Source organism: Oreochromis niloticus, linkage group LG20 (assembly GCF_001858045.2).
Source record: "Oreochromis niloticus isolate F11D_XX linkage group LG20, O_niloticus_UMD_NMBU, whole genome shotgun sequence".
In the NCBI taxonomy this organism is placed as follows: domain Eukaryota; kingdom Metazoa; phylum Chordata; class Actinopteri; order Cichliformes; family Cichlidae; genus Oreochromis; species Oreochromis niloticus.
The window spans coordinates 31,775,323-31,801,032 of NC_031984.2; the positions used below are offsets into that span (position 1 = coordinate 31,775,323).

Here is a 25,710-nt window from a genome sequence, read left to right on the forward strand (position 1 = left end):
GTCAAAATCCAGACAGCTGAGAATCACGTGACGTGACGTGACGTGTACCCAGCATGGCGGCGCTGAGTTGAGGTAGCAGCTCTACTGGACGGATTGTTATAGCCTGGTTTTCATTAGCTTTTCCTTGTCACCTGCTAACTCGCAGGACCAGGCCGAAGATGACGGCCTGAGAGAGGAGCGGCAACAAGATCGAGAGATGCAACAACACCGGCCACCGCAGCAGCAGCAGTACTCGCAGTCGAAGGCAGAAAACAGCAAAACCAAGAGCATGTTTCTGTCCAGGGCGCTGGAGAAAATCCTCTCGGATAAGGAGGTGAAGAGGAGCCAGCACAGCCAGCTGCGTAAAGCCTGTCAGGTGGCGCTCGGTAAGCGGGTTTGTTATGAACATTGGCTCGCCGAGCCCTATGTTTTCTGTCGCGTTTCATTGAAACATTTCGCTCTGAGGTCTTTTATGGTAGAGATACCCAGTTAGCTAGCGTTAGCAACTGAATGGCCTTTATCGCCTGTTTGGTTCCCCGTTGATGTTTATAGACAGATAAATATGTGTTGACACCATTCTCACTCTCAATTATAACTTTTGTTATGTTGATATCCGGCCACAGCCGCATTCTAAACGGACATCGGCAGAGTAACATGCTAACGTAGCTAACTGACGTTAGCTAGTTGTAGCTAGGCTAGGTTAGCTAGTTAAACAGACCAATCCCTGTGTTGTACGTAGCGCTGTCAACTAGCCAGACAGCCTGGTCCGGCTCTACACGCACACACGCTACCTAACTCCAGGATATTCTGACGTTCGTTCTTTTCCATTCAACCCAGTCACAGATAGTGTTACACACGCCGAGCTGTTTACTTCATTACGGCATTGCTGTGTGTATTTCAGCTCAGACTGCTCTGCCTATTTTTGTGACAGTCAGCGAGCAGTGTCTTATTGGACTTAAGGACATTAAAAGCTGCCCGGAGTGTGGTGTTGCTTTCTAAGGTGCTTGTCTCTGTCGGGTTTTTTTGTTAGGTCATTGAGAAATTGGGGAAACAACTTGTGCCACAATATTAGGGTGCAGGCAGTTTAAGGACGTGTTTGAGTGGCGGTGGGCGAGGCGGGGCTGCTTTGTGTGCTCTCTGTCCGTGTTGACTCTCATATGTGATACTTGAACACAACACGTGTCCCCTCAACGCCTCACGGCAGTGAGTGTTTAGTGTGTTCCCGATATTCAGTCAATGTGGCCTTGGGCAAGCCTCATGAATACCTCAGTTTTTTTCCCTCACTGCCACAAATACCTTGTTCAGACAGCTAAGCTGTCTTGCTTTAGTTTATACAGTACTGTGCAAAAGTCTCGAGCCACCCCTCATTTCTTTATGTTTTGCAAGGAAAATGGGAAGTGGGTGCAGCAATTTATTTAAACTTACACAAACATAAATGAAAACTACAGGATATAAGGTGGAAACAGAGTTTGTGCAACTCTCATGAGCTTAAAAGTCACTATTTACTGTGACCATCTTTATTTTTCCACGCACTCTGAACTCTCTTAGACAAGCTTTCTTGGCATTTCTTTAAGCAGTCTTTGGGAATAGTTGTCCAGGCTTCTTGAAGCGTATTCCTAAGCTCTTCTTTGGATGTTGGCTGCCTTTTGATCTCTTCTCTGTCAAGATCATCCCACACTCCGACAATAATGTTGAGGTCGGGGCTTTGTGGAGGCCGGTCTATGACTGATGGTGTTCCATTGTTTGTCTTTCTATCCCGATATGGGTAATTTGGCATACTGCAGCCTTTTCCACTTAAACTGATTCTAATGAGCCTTCAGCAAACAGTAGGTGGATTAACTGAAGGGCTGGGGTCAGGTGTATCTCTCAGGTCTTGTGTCAGGTCTGTGCTGCAATTTCTCATTTTCTTAAGGACATTATTGTCAGATACTGTTTATTTTTTAGCCCTCCCACTTCTTCTTTTGTCCTCTACTTGTCCACTTTCTTAAAATCTTTTAAGGACACAATGCACAACATGGTGAGATACGCCAAGTTTTTGGGTTATAGCTCTGTGGGAATTCCCTTGTTGGTGTAATAATCCCATGTTATGTCTGTCAAACTGTGGTATCATTGGCATTTTTCATAGATTCCCCTGAAGAAATGAAAACAAATTGTGTTTTTGGTCCAATTTAAAACCGGTTCTTTGCTAAGTTGTCATGTGTAGACACAACACTAGTTCATTCCTTGAGTTAGGTGCCTTCTTATGCTTGAATGGTCAGTGCCTGAACAAACAAAGGGTTCAGTGGTGGCTCAAAACTTTTGCACAGTACTGTATTTAATGATGAACTAGGTATGCTGAAAGAGGCGATCGTTGTCATCAGCAGCAGCAGCCATGTGACTAAATAAAAAGGGTGTGAGTATTATTCATACCTTTTTATATATTTATGTGTAGTCCTGATTTATACACGTTGGAGGAATAAACTGACCTCACATCACATTCTTACTGTGTGAAAAGGAATGAGAATCATACATTTTTGTCACCATTTAAAGTATATTACTCTAGAACAGTGATTATGACATTTGTGGTGAGTATTGCACATACTAATTTCCTGTGCGTGGCCCTGTGATACAAGCAGCTCATTAGAGTACAGTAGTATGTTTGCTCTTGCTGTTCTGTGTCAGTCGAATGCATTTAATCGGTCACATATGGCTGGATGTGCATCATCGTTCATAGTATAGGACTGCGTGACTAGGTGCGTGTGGTGCTTTGGACACATCGATGTGGAATAAAAATGATGAGATGCATATTGACTTAGAGAAGCTTAGACAGCAATACAGTTGGGAGCGGTGATGCAGTCGTTCAAACACAGAGGTTGTAGCAGTGTATCACTGTTATGGCATTAACATACTGAAATAAAAAGGGTTAAACTAGAACAGAACTATCCCCTTAAATGCAAGAAACGCGTTATACTGCAACTATAATTTATGCTCAACTTAGTAACCCCTGGATCGAGAGTCACACTTGTGTGCTGCGGCACGCAGCAGTGTGGCCAGTGTGCTGCAGAGCGTCCAGACCTCAGTAACATTTAATCTCCTGTGCTTTCCTCTAACAGATGAAATCAAGGAAGAATTGGAGAAACAAAAGTGAGTATTCCTAAATACAAAGCTTTCTTTTTTTTTCTCTGAAAGTGTTTTTTCCTTCTTGGTATTTTGGGTAAGAACTTGAAGTAAGGATTGCTTGTGAATTTCATTGTCATTGGCTGTAATATTAGGACTGCTTGTAAACAATGCATTTAAACTAGCTATTCCTTATGGTAAAAAGGCAACATATCAAATGTTAAAAGATGAAATTTTATTGAAAGAAATATGGGAAGTGACCACTTGTTTTCCAGTTTTTGCTTGGTATAGACTTTCAGCTCCTCAGTGGTTAAGGATTAATCTGTTACCAATTGTGCTCCATAATTTTGAAAAATAACCTCCACATTTGATTGGTCAGATCACAGGATGGTTTACTACTTTGTCCTGTTTGTCTCAAAGTAGCTCAGCCAACATTTCTGTTTTACTTCAGATTTTCTGGAAAAGCTTGCAGCTGAGTCCATGTTGTGATTTCCACTGCAGGATGTCTGGCCTCCAAGGTCACAGCAATTTAATATTGTTGCTAACAGACTTCTTTGGATTCTTTGAATCTGTTGTTGATATTTTGCACTGTAGACGAGGAAATCCACAAAGAAACCTTTACTTAAATTTAGCAGTAAATACAGCGAGCATTGGATCCCTCCCTGTATTTACTTTTAAATGAATCAGCCTTTGTGGGATCGTGTCGTTATACCTAATCAGTTTACTTATTGCAATTAACACAATTACTCCATCAGGCAAGTTTTTTTCTAAAGATCGGTGGAACTTGTTCAGTCTTTTACTGGCACCGTCTCACTTTATTGAAACATGTTGCTGACATGAAATTCAGAGCAAGGATGTGTTAGAACAACAAATAAAATCCTTGTTGTGCGTTTGATATGTTGTCTCTTTGCAGCTTTTTATTGAATGTAGAGTTTGAATGACTTAGAAATCATTGCATTCTGTTTTTATTTAGATTATGGGATAGTGTTTGCAATGCAATGTGCCTTCTGCTGTAGACGAGCCGCCTGTTCGGCTGATTGTTGTTGTGCTGAATAAGAATAAGAGATTTGACATAACGTTTGATTTATTTACATAATCTGTGTCATTATCATGAAGTTGAGGATCTCCAGCTTACACAGCTTACACTCTGTGTATAGAAATCTGCTCTCGATGCAGCTTTGCCAGTTCACTCAGCTGTTTGCTTTTCTTTCCTCCCTCCAGGGATGGTACCGTGGTTCCGCCCAGAGCCAACTACATCGAGGCTGATAAATATGTGCTGCCTTTTGAGTTGGCGTGTCAGTCTAAGTCCCCCCGGATAGTTAGCACCTCTTTGGATTGTCTGCAGGTTAATGTTCACTCTCTCTCACACACTCACATACACAAACACCTGTCACTCTCACTCTTCTTGTGCTTATGTATGCATGCAGTAAGTGAAACACAGCAAGTTTTTTTTTTTTTTTTTAATGGTTATATAACCCAACTGGAGGTTGCAAGGTAAAATCTTGATACACCTGTCTGACATTTACGCAGAACAATGGCCCTGCATTCCATGCACACATGCACATGCCATCCTGTAAGGAGATTTTAGGAGATTTTCATAGTAGCTACACTTGTATTGTTGCGCCAGCTGTAACCTGTGAAGTACATTTACTCTGCTTTTGTGGAACAAAAGTACTGACTTAAAACAGCCTAAGCAAACAAACACAGACGTCCTCGTTTTTTTTTTTGTTTTTTGTTTTTTAATTTGTTATGTGCTCTGAGTTATTGAGGACATAACCTGCTAACATCATGTGAGTTATTTAGCCTCATGCCTGTGTCCAAAATATTTCCCTTCCCTCGTACACTGTTCGTACGTACTGAGGTTTACTGCTTAATGATCAGTAAAGAACACCTGTTTGTTTCTTACACAGATTCTTAATTGCAACATTCAAATTAAATTGTGGACAGTAATATATAGAACTGCAATGAACACAGACAGATTTTGAGAGATAAAAGCATTTTGCTAGATAAACTGGTATCTAGCAAAACTGGTATCTAGCAATTCCAGATTGGTCCCAGGGGAAATTCCAGATTCTCCACAGCTCACATTTGACACAGGATCTCTTATCTATATTTATATATAGTTTAGAGCTCAAAGTGTGTGTAGCTCTCTTTCAGTTGTAAACATTCATAACTTCAGTCATTTTCAAATGTATTTGGAGCGTTACTTAGGAAAGGATAAACAGACCTGGGCTAATGTCTGTTCGTCCATCCATATACCAGTGGTTTGTATAAAGAGGTGGCTACATAAAGATCAATCTCGGGATCGAACTGTTCAATTCATGATAAATTAATGGTTAAATGAGAGATGGATAGATGGATATCTCTGCATTACAGAGCCACATGCTATATCTACCTATTGGCAACCCAACTGATGGGGTAACGTTGTAGTTTTGGTGTTTTGGGTATTTAGAAAAAAAGACAGTGAGGAGGAAAAAAAAGTAGATTTTGCAAACAAATAATTATAATTTCTAGCACAACTGCACTTGCTGCTTGCATAATAAATGATTCAATCAGTTTGAATATTTTAATCAATTGATTAATTTCACTTAATTTAGCAAAAGAAAAACTACATTCGTTTGTGCCCCGCTCTCAGGATAACTCAAGTCTGAATATTTTTAAATTCCACAATTTTGTTTTTTATTGTCTTTTGCAGTCACATGTTCAGTTTTGGTCAAAAGTCCCAAATATAACTTTTCATTTATATTTGCATACTATTTCAATGAGTCATTGCACCCATTTCCCAATGAGGGGTGGCTCAAGACTTTTGGACAACACTGTATACATGAATCCAAAAGTGGAATAACACTACCTCTAGAATTCCACACCCTGCCGCCCTGACCCACACACTCTCTCTCGCCACTGCAGAAGCTGATCGCTTATGGCCACATCACTGGCAACGCTCCGGACAGCAGAACTCCTGGCAAGAGGCTGATTGACCGACTGGTGGAAACCATCTGCAACTGCTTCCAGGGACCACAAACCGACGAGGGAGTCCAGCTACAGATCATCAAGGTATACCCAGTGCTTCATCTCACATCTGGCAGCCTTCAGATCATCCAGCTGTCGTTGTTGTTGTTTACTAACATGTCAGAGCCCAGACCGCCAAGCTCAAAGGCTTCTTTCTCTATGCTGTGTCTCTAATGTGAGTTAGGAGTAAGAGAGGATTGATTATTGAGGTAAAACTGCAGAAACATTTGTGTCTTCATCATTTCAGGGTCAAAGAAAACGCAAAGATGAGAAGAGTACCTGCTTTTCCAAGTTTCCCCTAGCTTATTTAAACACTGTCAGATGTCTGTCATTATATTTTTTTAAACTTATGTATTAGGACCGTTGTTATAGGAAAGATGATGTCAGCTCACCCATGATATGTCACACATCATTTTATATTTTCTCATCTTTCTTAATATTTGCGTTTTAGATGGTAGGTTATCATTCCTGCTGCTTGTTGAGGTTCCGCCTAGCTCCTGAAATAAACATCCTGGTTGGTCATAAAGGACAAAGTGTCTCCTGTAAGAAGGAATCTGTTTTATCACTGTTGACAAAAGGTTTATAGGACAGATTATCAGCATCAGTTTGATTGCATAAACTGTAGAAGGAGCCTTGACTGTCATTACAGCCCATTTACACTGACCAAGTGAAACTACCTTTAAACATTTTAATTCTGCACCAAATATGGAGGAGAAGAGTAGAAAAGCTCTAGTAGAGAAGTCCAGCGATGATTCAGCAGCATGCTCTGAATAAGACATCCTGTGTGATAAGTCTCAACTTCCTCTTCTCTCTGTGCAGGCCCTGCTGACAACAGTCACCTCCCCGCACATCGAGATCCACGAGGGCACAGTCCTCCTCACCGTCAGGACCTGCTACAACATCTACCTGGCCAGCCGCAACCTCATCAACCAGACCACGGCCAAGGCCACCCTCACCCAGATGCTCAACGTTATCTTCACCCGCATGGAAAACCAGGCTGTCAGTCTAACACTGTTACAAAGCACTGCTGCTGCTCATCTGCCCATAAAACAGTTGCAGCCTGAAGTTCTAATCTTATTGTTCAAAAAGTAAAGTCTCTGTTAAACAGTGTAGGGCACTGCATGCTCGCTTAAAGGATCACTGCACTGATTAGTGTTGGATTCACTGAAAATAATAAGTCATCATCACAGTTTTAATTATAGAAGCCCCAGCCTTACCTGCAGCAGTAACCAGAGTCCGTACAGTTAAGCTATGTGTACCTAATGAGCTGTAAACAGCTGTAACCTTGGCCTGTCTCAGGCAGGCACAGTAATTAGTCTGTAATAATTAGCTTCCCATTAGCTGCTTAATGGACAGGGCATTATATAGCACTTTTCTGGTCTTATTGACCACTCAAAGCACCTCACACTACAAGCCACAGTGTAGAGTATTTTATTTATCCACTTTAACTACCTCAGATCCATTAAACTGCAGTCACAGGGAGAACATGATTCGAACATGGTAGCTGTGAGGTGACGGCGCAAACCGCTACACCACTGTACTGGCCAGAAAAACATGACCAAGACTAATACCATTACCCAAGCATTCATTTGTCCTACTTGTGGCAGACAGACAAAATAAACAATAAATATGAATATTAAATATATATATATATATATATAAATAAATAATATGTCACATCTACTTTGATAACACTACATTCAGTGCATTTAGACTTGACAACCTGAGACTGTTGGAACAGTTACTGTCATTGTTCATTATGTAGAAGTGTTAAAGTTTAATTATGGAAATGTACTAAAGAACTGGCCCCCTGTATTATTTTCGGACTTTACAAGAGCAGCTTTGATTTATTAAATGTTACATAATCCTTACTTATCATAATCAGAGCTGAAGCCCCTCACTTCACCGTCTGCCTGAAACAAGCTTGTTTTAGTTCCTTTAAAGTCACTCTTGTTCTGATTGGCTGTCGCTTGTAAACAGAAGATTTGAACAGTAGGTAGGCGGGACATCAGTGCTCATATTCATACATACACACTAATGCATATTCCGTGTGTGATATTTGGGATATGCCACCTTTTTTGACTTCATACACATCCAATAAAGGAAAAAAACTGAAGCAGTGGGTTTCAGATCTTAAGGTGGATCTCTTGGAGAGTCAGAGCTAGTCGCCTTTGTCTTCTGTTTACTCTTCCATAACTTCATCATGGGTCCCTTTCACATCTACTACCATTTGATGTTGGTGGGGGGTGGGGGGGTCAAAATGTCTAAATGTCTTAGCTTATCCAACCTGAGGATTGATAAGCTTGTGTCACTATAGGGAGTCCCTTCATCTTCTCCCTCTGCTGCCTCCACAGGCTTTGGAGGCTCAGGAGCAGGAGAAGGAGCGCCTACGTTTGCCCCAACAAAATCCATCCCCTGTCCCAAGCAGCCGGAGGTCTGGCTCCCCCCGGTCTGACCATACGTCAACTCCTGAGCCACAGAATTCCCCATCCCCGGCAGCAAGTACTCCAGATCTCACCACCAATACCAGCAGCTCTACACACCCATCTCCAGCCCCTGATCTGGACCAGGACCAAGAGCCAGACACACCGTCAGTCAATGGGGAAGTCGAGAGTGAAAATACTCCACCTAATGGAGAAGCAGAGCAGGTCACACCATCAACAGGTTTGTGTTGTCAAAGTGAAATCTAAGAAGCACTTGAAGAAAATCCTCAAGGATTAAAAAAGATGAACCTCTTGAACCTTTGAATCTATAAATTTAGTTTTTTCTTTATGTCAGATTCAGTGTTTGAGGAGGAGGGTGCTGAGACTTCTCCCACAGCAGCTCAGCAAGGAGACGAAGGGGACAAACCAGAGAGCAACTCAAACCCAGCAGAGAAGGGAGAGCAACAGCCAACACAGACCCATGTTGGAGCAGGTGGGATATTCCTCTAATACTCTTATTCTCTTTTTAGTGTATCCTGCCTCCTCTGTTCTCTACAGTCTGCTCAGTTGTCGTTGCAACGACCTGAAAACATCTGTTCTGGCTTCTTCTCCAGGAGGCGAGCACCCACCGCACCCTGCCACCGAGCAGACAGAGGTGGCTCCCCCCAGAGTCAGAACAGAAGGTCAGCAGATGAATGGTATCATCGAGGACCGGTCTTCACTGTCCTCCACAGACATGCTGGTGAGCAGTGTCCTCGGATGTTCATTAGTAGTGTGCAGTCTCCTTTAAAGTCCGAGTAAATAGCATAATTTTTAATTCAGGAAAAAAAGGACCTAGATTGAGCAGTGTGACTGAAACCAACTAAATCTGAACCTCCATGTGTGCATTTACATCTTCTTAAAGCTTCTTGGTCCTTTTTCTCGACTGTTATGTTTGGGATTTTATTACGTTTCAGTTTGATTCTGCTTTTGGAGCTTTGTTTTAAAGTTGTTCTCTTTATGAAGCTATCATTTAAAACATTAATTAAAGGCTTAGTATATAAAAGCTTGAGGCTAGACCAATTAGAGATTTTGTTGCCTTTTTTAGGTATGGTATAGAGTGTGATTAACTCTCTTCATCTGTCTCAGGATGCTGAGGCCCTGCAGGGACCCCACAACGCTGCCCGGTTCTCTCACATCCTGCAAAAAGATGCATTTCTGGTGTTCCGCTCTCTGTGTAAGCTTTCCATGAAGCCCCTTGCTGATGGCCCTCCAGACCCAAAGTGAGTCATTTTTATGACTTGACTGACATTGTCACATTATATTGTAACTTAACCTGGATGCTTGATTATGAATTTTAACTTTATGTAATCCCCATAACGATATCATTAAATCCCCTGCCCTTACACTTTATTTCGCATCTACTTGCCAAACTGTAGTTTGCCCAGAAAAATATCACCGCCTCTGGCTTCTGCAGAGTGAACTTACCCTTTTCCATCCCGCTGTGACCCTGTCTTCTCTAATTACTGTAACATTAGTTGCTGGGCCAGTCAGTGTGAATAGGGCAGAGTAAAATGAGCCCAGGTAGATTAAAGAGAAGGCATCTTAGCCTTTATCAAATACCAGATTGAAATGAACCCCTAAACTATACATCGTTTAGGTGTCCTCAGTACAGACTGTGAGAATGAACTTGTGTCTTTACCCTTCCTCTAACCTGCAGGTCTCATGAGTTGCGGTCCAAGATTGTCTCCTTGCAGCTGCTGCTCTCCGTGCTGCAGGGCGCCGGGCCAGTGTTTCGCACCCACGAGATGTTTGTGAATGCCATCAAGCAGTATCTGTGTGTGGCACTGTCCAAAAATGGCGTCTCCTCTGTACCTGAGGTCTTTGAGCTCTCATTGGCCATCTTCCTCACCCTGCTTTCCCACTTCAAAGTGCACTTGAAGATGCAGATTGAGGTAAAACACTTGGATAGTAATATGCACTGTCTCCTGCATTGAGTCGATTGGCACGACAAATCTTCATTTAAAAGTTAATTTAATCACCTCGAAGGACAATTGTCCACAGCAGGTGCGATATCTTTAAAGCCTGAGTATCTCATTCTCCTTGCTTCAGGTGTTTTTCCGAGAGATCTTTTTGACCATCCTGGAGACGTCGACCAGCTCCTTTGAGCACAAGTGGATGGTTATCCAGACGCTAACACGCATCTGTGCAGGTACAGGTCCACTGATACAAGTTCATTATACTTAAGTTCTGTGACTAAGATGTAGTTGAAAGTTACTCATTAACAAGAGCACAGGCTTGACATTTCTGTAACTGCAGAGAGCAGTAGGAAGTGGTAGCAGAAATGCAAGTCTCAAAATAGCCTTTGTAAATGATGATAAACGATGATTTGCCATTCTCTGGGTTTTTGTTACCTTTTCATCAAATGCAGAAATTTAGCTGCTATTTCAGTTGGCACTAATGAATTTAGCACAGCATTAGTTTAAGCATTTTATTGTAGCGAGGGGTTGCTCAAGGCAGTCCAGAATTTTTCAAGACATATGACATAAAAACCTTTTTGAAATGTTTTTCTTAATTCGTTTTGCCTTTCTCCCAGATGCTCAGTGTGTTGTTGACATATATGTAAACTACGACTGTGACCTGAATGCCGCCAACATTTTTGAGCGTCTTGTCAATGATCTGTCCAAGATCGCTCAGGGCAGGAGTGGTCAGGAGCTCGGGATGACACCCCTGCAGGTATGTGTGCACTGTGATGCATTTCATTAGGATAATCTGTGCCAAAGTAGGGTCTTTCTGCTTAGCAACACCTGAGTGTTTCAGAGTTATGTTTAACAGCCTAGTTATTAAAAATTGTAAGCACCTAGTTGTAAGGAGGCAGGGCCATAGTATTATTAGAGAAGAAGGATGTAGCCCATAGATGGCACCCATGGTGATGTGATGGATCAAGTGAAAAGCTTGATTTGTCCCCTGCTGGCCATTAGTAAAATTGTAGGTATAAGTCACCTTTGTTTTAGCTTCCCCTTTCAGACCCAGAGGCTTTATCCTCTGGACTTGGGTGTGTCCTGTCTATAGGATTTAGCTATAGCAGTGCAGGCCATATTTTATGAACGTGTGACCATAAACATGAGCTTGTATTGTTCCACAGGAGCTGAGCCTACGTAAAAAGGGTTTGGAGTGTCTGGTTTCCATCCTCAAATGTATGGTGGAGTGGAGCAAAGACATGTATGTCAATCCAAACCTTCAAGCTAACTTGGGTAAGTGTTTTTTCAAAAATGAATGTATCAACGAAAATCAAAGTAGGTCGTTTCGATGCATTTATTCTTGTGCGTTGGGTTTGCAGGTCAGGAGCATCCGTCTGATAGCGAGGGGGCCGAGCTGAAGCTCCCAGAGCAGCTGGCGGGACGTCGGGACAGCATCAGCTCGCTGGATTCTGCCATCTCTTCAAGCGTTGCTGCATCCCAGGCAGACCACCCAGAGCAGTATGAGGTCATAAAACAGCAGAAGGACATCATTGAGCACGGCATTGAACTGTGAGCTCTTTTTCTCAGCCTGCTTGTGGTTTAACATGTGAATGGACCTGCGTGCAATGTTTGAACTTCCCTTTGTTCTTGTCCACTCAAAAGTTTTGTCGATTTTTATTTTATTTTCCCGCAGCTTCAACAAGAAGCCAAAGCGTGGTATCCAGTACCTGCAGGATCAGGGCATGCTGGGTCCTAAAGCTGAGGACATCGCCCAGTTCCTCCACCAGGAAGACAGACTGGACACAGTGAGGGTTACACAGATTTACAGACTTGCACACTTATTGCTGCATTCTTAATTCAAGTTAGTGAGTCCCCATCGTCTGTGCATCCACAGACGCAGGTGGGCGAGTTCCTGGGAGAGAACATCAAGTTCAACAAAGAAGTGATGTACTGCTACGTGGACCAGCTGGATTTCTGTGGCCGGGACTTTGTCTCCGCACTTAGGATGTTCTTGGAAGGCTTCAGGCTGCCAGGGGAGGCCCAGAAGATCGACAGGCTGATGGAGAAGTTTGCTGCTCGGTACCTGGAGTGTAACCAGGGGTAAGAGCCACTGTTTCCTACTACTGTCACGGGTTGCTGTCAATATATTTGTGCTTGACAGATTTACTTCTGTTTATTTCTGGAGTTTGCATTTAAATAGAACAGAGCAACCACTAAATGTTGTTGTGTGTCCTCCCTTGCAGACAAACTCTGTTTGCCAGTGCCGACACCGCATACGTGCTGGCATACTCTATCATTATGCTCACCACAGACCTGCATAGTCCTCAGGTGAGAACTGTTGATTATTTTTGTGTCCTTCCACTCATATCATCACCAGTCATTGTCACGCAGTCAATTTAACTGCTTGTGGTAATGTTCATTAAGGACTTGGATCCCTTCTTTAGGCACTGAGGAGTTGGAGACAGTTTTGTGTTGTTGTTTATTGAAGGACAGCAAGGTTATCTTTGGAGAACATGGAAGAAAAGAAGCATTACTCAACATTTTTGACATTACTCAACATATTGTTATCAGGATTAAAAGCACACAGGATCATGGCCGGAGTTTACAGCTCAAGCAACCTGTCACTGTGAGCTGTTCCATCAAGCAGAGTCCAATCCTTTAGCTCGCAGAGCTCCGTTGTGTCATTGTAGTAGCATCATTCAAATAAATGTGGGTGCTGTGCCAGGCAGTGTCTGGCTTAATGCTGCCTTCATTAAATAGCTACTGCCCCAAATTATCTCTGCTGACAGACCGCTGTAACAGAGAGAACTAGGTTTGAAATTTAAAGTCTGAGAGGAACAGGCGAGAAATACGGTGTGCAGTGATGCATGCAGACTGAAGACTGAGAGCCAGAGACTGTAATACAGGATCAGACAAAGAAAACAAAGATGTATTGTGTTTCCTGCAGAGTCTGCTATAACTTACTCTTTTTTTTTAATACCCTTTTTGTTCCCCACAGTGACGTTGTTAATTGCCCTTATTTTTTTAACTTCAGCAAAATCCAGACCGCCACGGTGTGATCATGTGAAATGTACAATAAGGTTCTATTATTTTGAGTTTCAAGTTTTTCAGTCACTCTGTTGATCTGACATTCTGACTATTTAATGTTTTCTTATAGATGTTCTCTTACTGGATGACCATTCTTACAGTATCTTTTGCACTAATTTTCACACTGAATCCTCAGAAACCACTTCCTCTAAGGTCCACTGCTTCCGGACATGTGTATGATGAAACTTGTTGAGTTCATTTACATGAAAATTATTTTTGATGTTACATTTTAGTAACCGGTGACAGGCTTTGCAAATGTTTCCTGAAGTGTAGAAAATAGTCTGTTCTTGTTAAGTTCTGTTTATATGCAATTAGATGTTCCTTTTAATGAATCCCTTCCTACTGTCTGCCCTGATCTTCTTTGTTTATATAGGTGAAGAACAAAATGACAAAAGAGCAGTATATTAAGATGAACCGAGGTATTAATGACAGTAAGGACCTGCCAGAGGAGTATCTGTCCTCCATATATGATGAAATTGCAGGCAAGAAGATAGCCATGAAGGAGAGCAAAGAGTTTTCAATCACTCCAAAGTCCACCAAGCAGAGTAAGTACTCCAGGATTACTCACGAAAATAGCAGAAACAGTAGAAACGCTTTATTGTGGCGTATTTTTAATCAGTCAGAAACATTAAAGTCGTCCTTCCATCAGGTGTGGCCAGTGAGAAGCAGCGTCGTTTGCTCTACAACATGGAGATGGAACAGATGGCGAAGACTGCTAAAGCTCTCATGGAGGCGGTCAGCCATGCTCAGGCGCCCTTCTTCAGTGCTACACACCTGGAGCACGTCAGGCCCATGTTTAAGGTATTTCTAATTGAGTCCTCTTTGCATAACCAAGAAAAGGTTGCCTTATTGTTTTTGCTCAGTGGGAATATTCATTCAAACATTCACATGGTGCATGCTGAGTTAGGAAATGAAATGTGGAACAGTTTACTTAAAACATCAGCCAAAGCTAATCTAATCAATAAAGACTGAAGTTCCATGATTGTACTACCTGAAAGTGTGCACACAGCGAAGGTGGCACCGGTGGTACAATGCAAAATGCTCAGTGAGGTTAAAGGCCTAACTAACAAAAATGAAGCTTTAATGAAAACATAAGTCATCTGGACTGAGAATATTCAATAAAGACACACAAAATTGTTCGTTGAATTGTCATTACTGTGTCATTACTGTGACTTAACAGAAAACCAGATTTCAACCATCTTTCCGTGCTGATTCTTGCCAGATTTATATTTAACACCTTAAATTGTATCAGACGATGCCTGGAGCGTTGGCACTAATATTGCAACTAGGAAGGAGAACTGTGAAATTAATAAGAAGGAAGAAACTGATGTAACTTGTAAAATGAGATGATACTTTGTGTGTGTTCCAGCTGGCATGGACCCCACTGCTGGCTGCGTTCAGCGTGGGACTGCAGGACTGCGATGACCCTGAGGTAGCATCGCTGTGTCTGGAGGGCATTCGGTGTGCCATCAGGATCGCATGCATCTTCAGTATGCAGGTCTGCTCATGTTTACACACAGTTTGTAGGAAACTGTTCCAACTGGTTATATTTCACGTATGATCATATCTCTAATATTTCCTTTTAAAGCAATTCAGTGCAGGCAGTTCAGGCAGGCAGCGTGAAAACATGAGCATGTGTTCACTCCCTTTCTGTCTGCAGTTGGAGCGAGATGCGTACGTTCAGGCTTTGGCCAGATTCACCCTGCTGACAGCCAGTTCCAGCATCACAGAGATGAAGCAGAAGAACATTGACACTATTAAGACTCTGATCACTGTGGCCCACACTGATGGAAACTACCTGGGCAACTCCTGGCATGAGGTGAGAATTTGAATTTCTTAACAAGCGATAGATTTAATTTAATGTCTGGGCGTAGTCTATTTCTTTGTAAACGTCTCTATAATGGTCTATTTTTATTGTTTTAATGCCTGTTTTGTAGATTTTGAGGTGTATCAGTCAGCTGGAGCTTGCCCAGTTGATTGGGACAGGGGTGAAGACGCGCTACATCTCAGGGGTGGTCCGGGACAGGGAAGGTGGCATTAAAGGCTTACCATCCGGCACAGAGGAGTTCATGCCCCTGGGCCTGGGTAGGATACAGTGGATTACGTAGAACATATTCTGCATTCAAACTGGGTCATATTTTTGTGTGTCTCCGGGGTGCCTGTGTGTATATAGAAGTGTGTGTTAAATGTCTTTGTTGTTGCAGGTAACCTGGTAGGAAGTCAAGATAAAAGACAGATGGCTCATATTCAGGAGTCAGTAGGAGAGACCAGCTCTCAGAGTGTGGTGGTAGCTGTGGACAGGTGAGTCAGAGTGCTCAGACACTGCACACACATCGTTTGTCCGTTATAACGATTGAATGTTAAAACTACTTTGATGTTTGCAGGATCTTTACTGGTTCCACCAGATTAGATGGAAATGCCATCGGTGAGTGTGTCTTACTTTGCTGTGTAAATGATCCCCGTTTGGTTTTTCATGTTTGACGTAAAGAAAATAATTGAAAGCACCTTCCCGTTTAAATGTTTCCAGTGGACTTTGTGCGGTGGCTGTGTGCGGTGTCCATGGACGAGCTGGCCTCGGCACACCAGCCAAGGATGTTCAGTCTGCAGAAGATTGTGGAAATCTCCTACTACAACATGAACCGCATCAGGCTGCAGTGGTCCAGAATTTGGCAGGTCATAGGCGACCACTTCAACAAGGTCAGTGTCGCAAAGCATCCACAGAGCCTGAATTTCAAAATGTTTATCAAGTACAGAGCCTAAAGGCTTGTCTTGAAGTGTCCTTTGGGTGGCGCTGCCATCTTTCTGTGCACCGCCCTTCGTCCTGTATTGAACCCTTGATGACACAAATTTATTACCGCCACAGTTCTTTGTTTGCCTGCATATTTTGTGTATCTACAGAATGTGCCGACAGTGACGTTGTCCTTCGGTAGGACGGGTTTCAAGACTGACATTTGTCATTAATCACACTATGCACTGATATTACCCCCTAATCTCAGTCATTATATTAAGATCAGAGTTGCACTCACAGCCACTTTATTAGGTTACACCTGTTCAGTTGCTTGTTAATGCAAGTATCTAAACAATCTCATGGCAGCAACTCAGTGGATTTAGATGACCTGCTGACATTCAAAGCATCAGAATGGGAAGAAAGGTTATTTTAAGTGGCTTTCAGCAGGGCATTGTTGATGGTGCCAGACAGCGTGGTCTCTAGGGTTTACACTGAAAAAGAGGAAAATGTCCAGTGAGCGGTAGTCCTCTGGGTAACAATGCCTTGATGATGATGTCAACAGTCAGAAAATGACCAGAGTAACTCAAACGTAACCACTTGTTACAACCCAGGTTTGCAGCAGAGCATCTCTAAATGCTCAACACATGAGACCTTGAAGTAGGGGTGGGTTCAGCAGCAGGTGCCAGTCCTGTCGTGTTTGCCATCATGAGCATTTTTGTAAAACAGAGCTGAACTGATAGCTTTCTATGGTGTCTCCTTGTAGGTGGGCTGTAACCCTAATGAGGATGTTGCCATCTTTGCTGTGGACTCACTAAGACAGCTGTCCATGAAGTTCTTGGAGAAGGGAGAGCTGGCTAACTTCCGCTTCCAGAAGGATTTCCTGAGGCCTTTTGAGCACATCATGAAGAAAAACAGGTAACGAATGCTTCTATGTGGTCATGTGAAACTGTACTTTCTCATTTTGATGCAAGGTTATCGAAGTAAGAAGGGTTCAGAGTGGTTTACATGAACCTCTTATATTCATCAGATATTATGGATAAAAGAGCAGTAGCAGTTTGCTTACTTGCTGTTAGGCTAACGGCTCTAACCTCCCTCAGGTCCCCCACAATCAGAGACATGGTGATCAGGTGTGTGGCTCAGATGGTAAATTCCCAGGCGGCAAACATCCGTTCAGGTTGGAAGAACATCTTCTCAGTTTTTCATCAGGCTGCGTCGGACCATGATGAGACTATAGTGGAGTTGGCCTTCCAGACCACTGGGCACATTGTCTGTGAGTATGTTTACTCAATAATAATAATAATAATAACAAGGTAGCAGGATGTTAACCATCCAAGTGCTCATCTGACAGAGACATGAGCTGTAAGTACTGCTTTGACTTTAGTTTGAGAACAGGGATTTCAGATCAAGACCTTTTCATTTTTACTTTGAATGCTTTTGTGTGTTTTATTAGTGAACACCTTCCGGGAGCACTTTGCAGCTGCTATCGACTCCTTCCAGGATGCAGTGAAGTGCCTGTCAGAGTTTGTGTGCAATGCGGCTTTTCCTGACACCAGCATGGAGGCCATCAGACTCATCCGACACTGTGCTAAATACGTCTCTGACAGACCACAGGTACTCACAGCTGAGCTGGGAAAGCACCAGTTTTGGTTGTTGAATCTTTTTTTTTTTTTGGTTTATTTTTCCTTTTTTTCTGATTTCTTGACTTTATGTCCTGCTGTGTCCCTGTGCAGGCCCTGAGGGAATACACGAGTGACGACATGAATGTTGCCCCTGGTGACCGGGTCTGGGTTCGCGGCTGGTTTCCTATCCTGTTTGAACTTTCTTGTATCATCAACCGCTGCAAGTTGGATGTCCGGACCAGGTCATAGAGTTAGGCCTAACTACAAAACACACCCATAAAATTGTGCAGAGATCATGGGGATAAAATGCTCAGTTTAACTCGACACCGAGCCCAGTCATAAAAAAAAAAAAGAAAAAGAAAAAATTTAATATAGCTGGCTGTTTTTCAGTGGTTACAATGCATACTCTGTGTGCTAGTTGCTAAGGAAACAAGGCTTTTCACCGTGATACATTTTCCAAATGGTAAACAAATATAGACTAAAAATACAGTGCTCAGGGTGTAACGCACAGCTAACAGATCCACCCCAAACATCCAGGAGTCAGAGCTGAATACTCGCTGTTTGGGCTTACAAAAACACACAAGACACTGCCAGGATTGTCACATGAATACAGACAAACCTTGAAGTCTGTCAGGTACTTTTCTTTTTTTTAAATAACCAAATAAACAAAGAGCCTGATTCCACCAGTGACTTTTATTCTTTGGATAACTTGAGCCTACTAGTGAACAATACCCACACAGTTTTCAAGTAATGTGATCAAACATAAAGGAACACATGTGACTGTCAGACTGTCCATCAGATGGAGGTCATATATTTGCAAAGTACTTTAGATGTACAAATACACGCTAAATGGAACAAACCAAGCCACGCATTATTATTTCTGTCACACTGCAGACCTTTACATAAAGACTCACGATTGGATCAGCTGTTTTAATGCATCTTTTGCACTTTATATACAGTAACAGTTTTGTCCTGGTTGCGCCATGATGCATGAAAACTGACGTTTACCGTTTCTCCCGACAGAGGTCTCACAGTCATGTTTGAGATTATGAAGAGTTACGGCCACACCTTCGAGAAGCACTGGTGGCACGACCTCTTCCGAATTGTCTTTCGCATCTTCGACAACATGAAGCTTCCCGAACAGCAGACAGAGGTCAGTGCTGTGTGTGATTTCAGCTGTTCAATTATTTATGTACAGAGGAATTAAAGTAATAAAAAAGTAAAAAAACAAACAAACCCCCCCCGCTCCTCTTTTGTTTGCTTCCAGAAAACTGAGTGGATGACGACAACGTGTAACCATGCCCTGTATGCCATCTGTGACGTGTTCACACAGTTTTATGAGCCTCTCAGTGAAATCCTACTGGCTGACATTTTCACCCAGCTCCAGTGGTGTGTCAGGCAAGGTAGGTGTTCATCATCGTCATTGCTCATTACACTCCTCTGTCCTGACAAACAACCTTTAAAGCTCATGAGGCAGAGCGCTAACACCTGTTCTATTTTAGGTGTGCAGGCTGGTGTCCTGATGATATATCTCATATGTAGGAAGAACAGTAAGCGGTCGGAACATCTCTGCCCTCTCAAACAACATTATTTATATTCTTTGGATTATTTTATTGATGAGGAAAAAAAACTCTCCTAAAGCATCCAAATACCAATCCATCTTCTACGTTTTATCAATCATTTCACAAGGGGGCTGCAGCTTATCCCAGCTGTCATAGAGCAGCAGGTGGAACATTAATGAGTTGAACCTGTTTGGTTTGTCAGTATTATCCCCACCCTAAACTCCAACTAACTGAGAGTTCTGGGACTACACCCATACAAATATAAAATCTTCAAGCTCTTCTACTCATGTACCTCTGCACACGTTTCCAATAAGCTACCATCTCTGTCCACTTGATGGTTAGCAAACATCTTCTGTTTCTGACCTGACCTTCATGTCAACAGTGGTTACTTGTGATGAGAGCTGGGTCCAGCTACAACCAGTAATGAATTCTACTGTTAAAGTTCTGAGTTCTGCTGAACAGTAGAAAAGGCATAAGGTGTATTTTGGCCACTTGTGCCACTTGTTCATCAGATTTGGTTCCCTGTCTCTTTGTTCTCTTCCCTATGATTAAAATTTACCTTGAAGGGATTGCTGCTTTTTGGGAAGTGGTGTTGGGACAGTGATTAGCACTGTGGACACATAACAAAGTCAGTGGTTCAAATCTGCCATCAGGGCAGTGGAGTTTGCATGTTCTCCCTGTGTCTGCGTGGGGCGTTCAGTGACATGCAGTTAGTGGGGAGTATCAAGACTGTCAAGGGTTGTAGCCTGCTTCTCACCCTACAGCAGCTGGGATAGACTCCAGCACTCCCGAGATCCAGAACTGGATAAGTGGAAGAGGATGGATAGCGGTTTCAACTTAACAGTGATACAGTAGACCTTACAGAGGCATAAAGTGTAAAGGGTCAGAGCGGGACTTCCAGAACGACGTGTTAAAAACTAGCAGGTCTGCTGAAAGCCATTCATAGGTGCCATAGGAGCCTGCAAATTACATGGGTTTTAATTAAAGTAGTTTTGAGGGTTTCTTTTCTAATGGACAGAGACTCAGAACTTTATGTTCACAGCCCAGAGTTAGAGCAGGTGATATTTCAGATATGTGTATGAATGTGAATAGGGGCAATAAAATAAAAGTCAGTCAATTTGTTTTAGAATTTTGGGGCGATTTTTTTTTTTTTTTTTTTTTTTTTTAAGAAAAATCATAAAAATGGTGGGTGGCACATGAAGAAAAACAGGTAACGAATGCTTCTATGTGGTCATGTGAAACTGTACTTTCAAGGTGCCCGCTCCATCACCTTGGAGCGGGCAGAATTTTCTCCTCAGTTTTTACTTCATGCACAGCTTTAAGGTTTTGACAGGCGGCGCACCTGCGTGCGTTATCCAGTTCTGGATCTCGGGAGTGCTGGAGTCTATCCCAGTGAGGCAGATATGTTCTGAAGTTGTTCTGTCTTTTCTGCAGACAACGAGCAGCTGGCTCGGTCCGGGACAAACTGCCTGGAGAACCTGGTGATCCTGAATGGGGAGAAGTTCAGCCCCGAGGTGTGGGACATAACATGCTCCTGTATGCTGGAGATCTTCCAAAACACCAGCCCTCAAGCGTGAGTGCTGATCTTCTATACTCGAGTTCAGTTAAAGTGTAAAAGATGGCATCACTAAGTTAATGGGCGTTCAAAAATTGGTGTGTGTAAAAGTTACTGTTGCGTTTGTGCTGTCACATGATTGTGGATTTTTTTGCTTTCCAAACCAGTTTGTTGACTTGGCGACCGGCTGGACAGGATGAGGAAGCAGCTGACGCGAAACACTTTGTAAGAGGAAACAAAAAACCTCACCAAGTTCTCCCTGTGACTAAACGATGACTATGCACAGCAGCAGCTCTGCACATGCTTCATATAGTTTACTTTTAACCAATGAAAAGAACTCTCCTTTTCACACTGTTTCCACTATGTCAGACACTAACCTGTGTCTGTGTTCATGGTGTATTTTGTCGCTCCTGTACATTTCCAGGATGCTGATTTCGACACTCAGTCACAGAGCAGCTACGACCGAGCGCTCTCCGAGAGAGGACACAGCCAGATGTCCAGTGATGACACCTGGAAAGGCAGAAGCAATGCCAGTAAGCAAACGGGCGCATGCGTTTTTATTCAGTCTGTAAAATGAATAATCTCAGCATGAATTCCAGGGCTCATATCTCCACACCTTTCTAAATACCTTTCCCTGCTGCAGGAGTTTCAGACCAGAGGCTGTTTGCAGGCCTGCTGATCAAATGCGTCGTGCAGCTTGAATTAATACAGACCGTCGACAACATTGTCTTCTACCCAGCCACCAGCAAGAAGGAGGATGCTGATAATATGGCTGCTGCGCAGGTAAAGCTTGGCACCTCACCCACTCTATGTCAGTGTGTCACTTTTATTCATAATCACAAAATCATAATCCCGAATGAGCTGAAGAGGCGAACCAAAGAAAAGAGAGTGAAAATGTATTCCTGCTCTTCACCTTTACAATTTTAATATGAGGTGGTGCAGATAAAATGTGGAAGCAGCCACGGACAAATGTTTCAGGAAAAAATAGTTCTGCTAAAAATTTGTAGTTAGCTTGAGTTAATCCAATTAAATGAGTGTGTGCACAGTCCCAGTGGGTTTCAGTAGGCCACCAGTGGCCTAGGGACCAGAAATGTCCAGTGTCCGCTAGTACAGCCTTATTTTTATAACTATTATAAAATCATATATGCTAAAGTTTTTTCCTCGTGCCAGCGGGATGCTCTGGAGGAGTCGGAGGCTGAGGGGCGTGAGTCGGGTCCAGATCAGGGCATGTACAGACACATGACGTCCGCACACCTCTTCAAGCTGCTGGACTGCCTGCTGGAGTCACACACCTTTGCCAAAGACTTCAACTCCAATAACGAACAGAGGACGGCACTCTGGAGGGCAGGTAAAAACCAAGGGAAAGCCCCCAGGATTCTCTGTCCTGTGCACGTTACAGTTCAGAAGGTTCTTTGTTTATAGCTTTACGTTAAACAGAGGAGAACTATCAGTAAATAGTGGGAAGAGTAATGGTATATCCAGCCCAGTGTTATTTTCACTTCCTTTGTTTTGTTTTTTTGATAAACAATAGATATACAGAAAGGAAAGGCAGCGTGGAGAACACCGTGATATGCAGCGAAATGGGACACGTCTTAACTACAAGCCTCTGTTACTGATTTAACAGCTGTCATCTCTCTGGTGACCTTTCAGGGTTTAAAGGGAAATCTAAGCCCAACTTACTGAAGCAGGAGACCAGCAGTCTAGCCTGCAGCCTCAGGATCTTGTTCAGGATGTACTCGGACCCTCAGCTGCAGGACTCGTGGCCCGACATCCAGACACGCCTGCTGCTGTGAGTGAAACGCTCTCCTGCACTTTCTCACAGTGTTTCCTGTGTGTCATCACCGGTTAAATGTTAAACCTTAGATAAATAAGCACCGAGTGTGTCACTGGCAGAAAGGGCAGCGCTGCTGTTTGTTCCTGTGTTTTGACACACAGCTCATACCTCATTATAAATTTATGAATGTACTCTGCGTGCGCATTTCGTGTAATATATTGGCATGCTAAAGCCGGGCACATATCACCTCGTCGTGTTTGTCGCTGTAAGCGATGACTCACGTATTGCATCAAGAACACACATGTGAGACGTTTATCATCATGAAATAGCTGCCTCTATGATAAAGATGATGCGGATTGATAATCAGTTTTGTGCAGCAACACTGATACCGACAGCTTTGTGTTTGTCATAATCGTGTATGTGCGTCTGTGTTGTGTCATCTCTCTCAGGGTGTGTAATGAAGCTCTGGGCTACTTCATCAGTCTGACCTCAGAGAGCCACAGAGAGGCTTGGAACAGCCTGCTGATGCTGCTGCTCACCAGGACGCTGCGGCTGCCCGATGACAAGGCAGGAACGCACACGCACAGAGCACACCTCCAAATACACATTAGTAACAACTTGGGGAAAGAGTATTAGTAGTAGTGTAGTGTTACATAAAGTATTTGTTCAGTAAAGCTTTACCTGTGCTACACTCTCCAACTCACGCTGCCTCCTCCCCACTGAATTGAATAACAATAAAATAAAAGTACAAAAAAAAAAGATCAGTTCTTCCCAAGCAAAAATATGTTATTAGTTCAATCCTTTTGAATTGATGTCATTTTTGTGAGTACATATGAATTATGTATTTAGAGAATGTGCATGATGATTCATGGCAGCGCATGACTTGAGGTGCCTTTCCAGGTCATTTTAGACCAAAACCAGAACCGTGCAGCCACAAGTAGTAGGAAATGTTGGCGCCGTGCAGCCAGCCAACAAACCACTGCATCAACAAAAACTAGACCAGTATTGTTACAGTGGACTGGTCGGCACCGCTTTCTTATGCAATCCCTACTTTGAGTTTTGGGAACGTTTCATAATTCCGTGAAATTGTTGTTAAAAGCAGGAAAAAAACAGCAACAAACATGCATCACTGTCGACATATTAATTAAACACCCTGCTGTGAACCTAGTGGTCAGCAACCACCCCTCATTTTGTATATTTTTCCAAATACACTGTTTTGTTTTGGTTGTTTTTTTTAATGTCTGAGTCTTTAGCTAAATGTTCTCCTGTTTGTTCCAGTTCAAGCCTCACGCGTCCTGCTACTACCCCCACCTGTGTGAGATGATGCAGTTTGACCTGATCCCTGAGCTGCGGGCTGTCCTCAGGCGCTTCTTCCTGCGCATTGGCTCCGTCTTCCACATCGCTGCTGCTCATCCAGAGGGAGCGCCCGCCCGGACTCCCGCATCCTAAGAAGGTGGGTGGACAGGGAAACGGCGAGCGCTGGTGAGAAGATGGACACAACTTCCGAGAGACTCTATACCTCTGATTGGACCGGATCGGATCACAGATGGCTGATAAAGACAAGCTTTCCCGCTGGGACTCTGCGTTGAGTATTTCTGTTTTCGGCTGCGCTCGGCAGCTAGAAACACCTTCGCCCGGATCCCTGGCCATCCTCTTTATCTCGGAGATGAACAGCACTGTGACCAGCACTCTCTGCTGACTGTAGTCATTTATCATCCCCCTGACTGTCATCTTGAAAAAACTGTAAACAAATAATTTATTGATATTATTGCAAACCCTTTCACAGATTTTTGAGCGTTTTCTTTTCCTGCTTAATTTTTTAAATACTTTAAAACAAAAAGAAAAATGTCTATATGCTGAAAGGAAATGAAAAATCTCATTGAATTTGATTTCCTTGCATTTGCTCTAGTAAAAGATAAATTCTGGCCACCTGTGCCTGTTTGGGGGAAAAAAAGAAAAAAGGTGATCTAATCAAAATAAGTTCCTTGTGTTAGTGTCAATCCTGAAGCATTATTGAACTCTCATATCTGTGTTAATATCAAGGAGGTTGTTGAAAAGGCTGAACCTCACAACTGCAGGAGAAACCAATCTGCGCCTCTTACAACACTATCAGTGATCTTTAATTGGGAGATCTGTGTGACACTGCCATCCCGTCACGTTTGTCACCTCTTGCCTATCGATGAGATTTTACGTATTTATTTGGCTCACTTTCTTTAGTTATTGTTTGGATAATTGCTGGTTTACAGTGTACGGATGGTTGATATACTGGCTGCTTCCCTCTGCTGTGCATTCCCGCGTGTGTTGACCCAGTCAGCCTTACACTGGGGTCGACTTCTCCTGGCTTTACAGTGGACTGATAAAACCTGCACACATCCATCAGTTGGACTAGAATACTACAGTTGTCCATATCTTTATTTTTTACAGTGTGTTCAGGTATTAACATGACACAGTGTAACGACTTACACTGGATGCCTAGAACTCCCTTTAGTGTTGACCCTCTTCCACATTAGTTTGACAGAGCAAAACCAAAACTTGCATCCACAGAGGCTCCAGCATCTCTGCATCCTGGATCATTTCGAGTTTGTTCCATGCCTTTCTTTTTTTTATTTTAAAAAAAGAAGGATGTATGTAATTATTTAAAGTGCATTTAAATATTTTTTGAAAAGCATTCCTTCCCTCGCAACTATGGATGTCTACTTCCCTAAATCTAGGGAATATATAAATATATATAAATATATACAGTAAATGAAAAAAAATACAGACTGTAAAGTTTTCAATGTAAGATACATAGAAATGAAAGTGCTCTACGGTTCTATACATAATATTGTGATGTAATCTTCTAAGCATTTGGTGACGTAATCAATAAACCTGAGTTCTGATCTACTTCAGTGTCTGTTGGTGCAGTTTTAAAGCTGTTTAGAGGGTGACCAACACAGGT

At 42.8% G+C, this 25,710-nt stretch overlaps 1 protein-coding gene across 1 annotated transcript; it reads left to right on the forward strand.

Moving 5' to 3' along the window:
• The first annotated feature begins 14 nt into the window (after nucleotides 1-14).
• Nucleotides 15-25,655, forward strand: arfgef2 (ADP-ribosylation factor guanine nucleotide-exchange factor 2 (brefeldin A-inhibited)). Its single transcript, XM_005477940.4, has 39 exons — nucleotides 15-365; nucleotides 3,072-3,102; nucleotides 4,297-4,420; nucleotides 5,983-6,129; nucleotides 6,904-7,083; nucleotides 8,439-8,748; nucleotides 8,863-9,000; nucleotides 9,122-9,249; nucleotides 9,636-9,769; nucleotides 10,207-10,441; nucleotides 10,599-10,698; nucleotides 11,083-11,222; nucleotides 11,632-11,740; nucleotides 11,827-12,016; nucleotides 12,141-12,252; nucleotides 12,342-12,547; nucleotides 12,691-12,775; nucleotides 13,908-14,079; nucleotides 14,184-14,335; nucleotides 14,904-15,032; nucleotides 15,195-15,353; nucleotides 15,472-15,619; nucleotides 15,739-15,835; nucleotides 15,919-15,959; nucleotides 16,062-16,231; nucleotides 17,026-17,177; nucleotides 17,360-17,532; nucleotides 17,713-17,873; nucleotides 17,993-18,123; nucleotides 18,905-19,034; nucleotides 19,149-19,284; nucleotides 20,878-21,016; nucleotides 21,166-21,223; nucleotides 21,423-21,531; nucleotides 21,642-21,781; nucleotides 22,169-22,346; nucleotides 22,649-22,787; nucleotides 23,222-23,339; nucleotides 24,051-25,655. The coding sequence occupies exons 1-39, from the start codon at nucleotides 197-199 to the stop codon at nucleotides 24,219-24,221; spliced, it is 5,541 nt and encodes a 1,846-aa protein (XP_005477997.1). The 5' UTR covers nucleotides 15-196; the 3' UTR covers nucleotides 24,222-25,655.
• The last annotated feature ends 55 nt before the right edge of the window (nucleotides 25,656-25,710 follow it).

Excerpts from the sequence above, each read along its gene's own strand:
- arfgef2 (XM_005477940.4), top strand. The coding sequence starts at position 197 with ATGCAACAACACCGGCCACCGCAGCAGCAGCAGTACTCGCAGTCGAAG. Across the intron at positions 15,620-15,738 it reads GTTCATGCCCCTGGGCCTGG|GTAACCTGGTAGGAAGTCAA; the intron begins GTAGGATACAGT and ends TTGTTGTTGCAG. Across the intron at positions 17,874-17,992 it reads ACGTCTCTGACAGACCACAG|GCCCTGAGGGAATACACGAG; the intron begins GTACTCACAGCT and ends GTCCCTGTGCAG.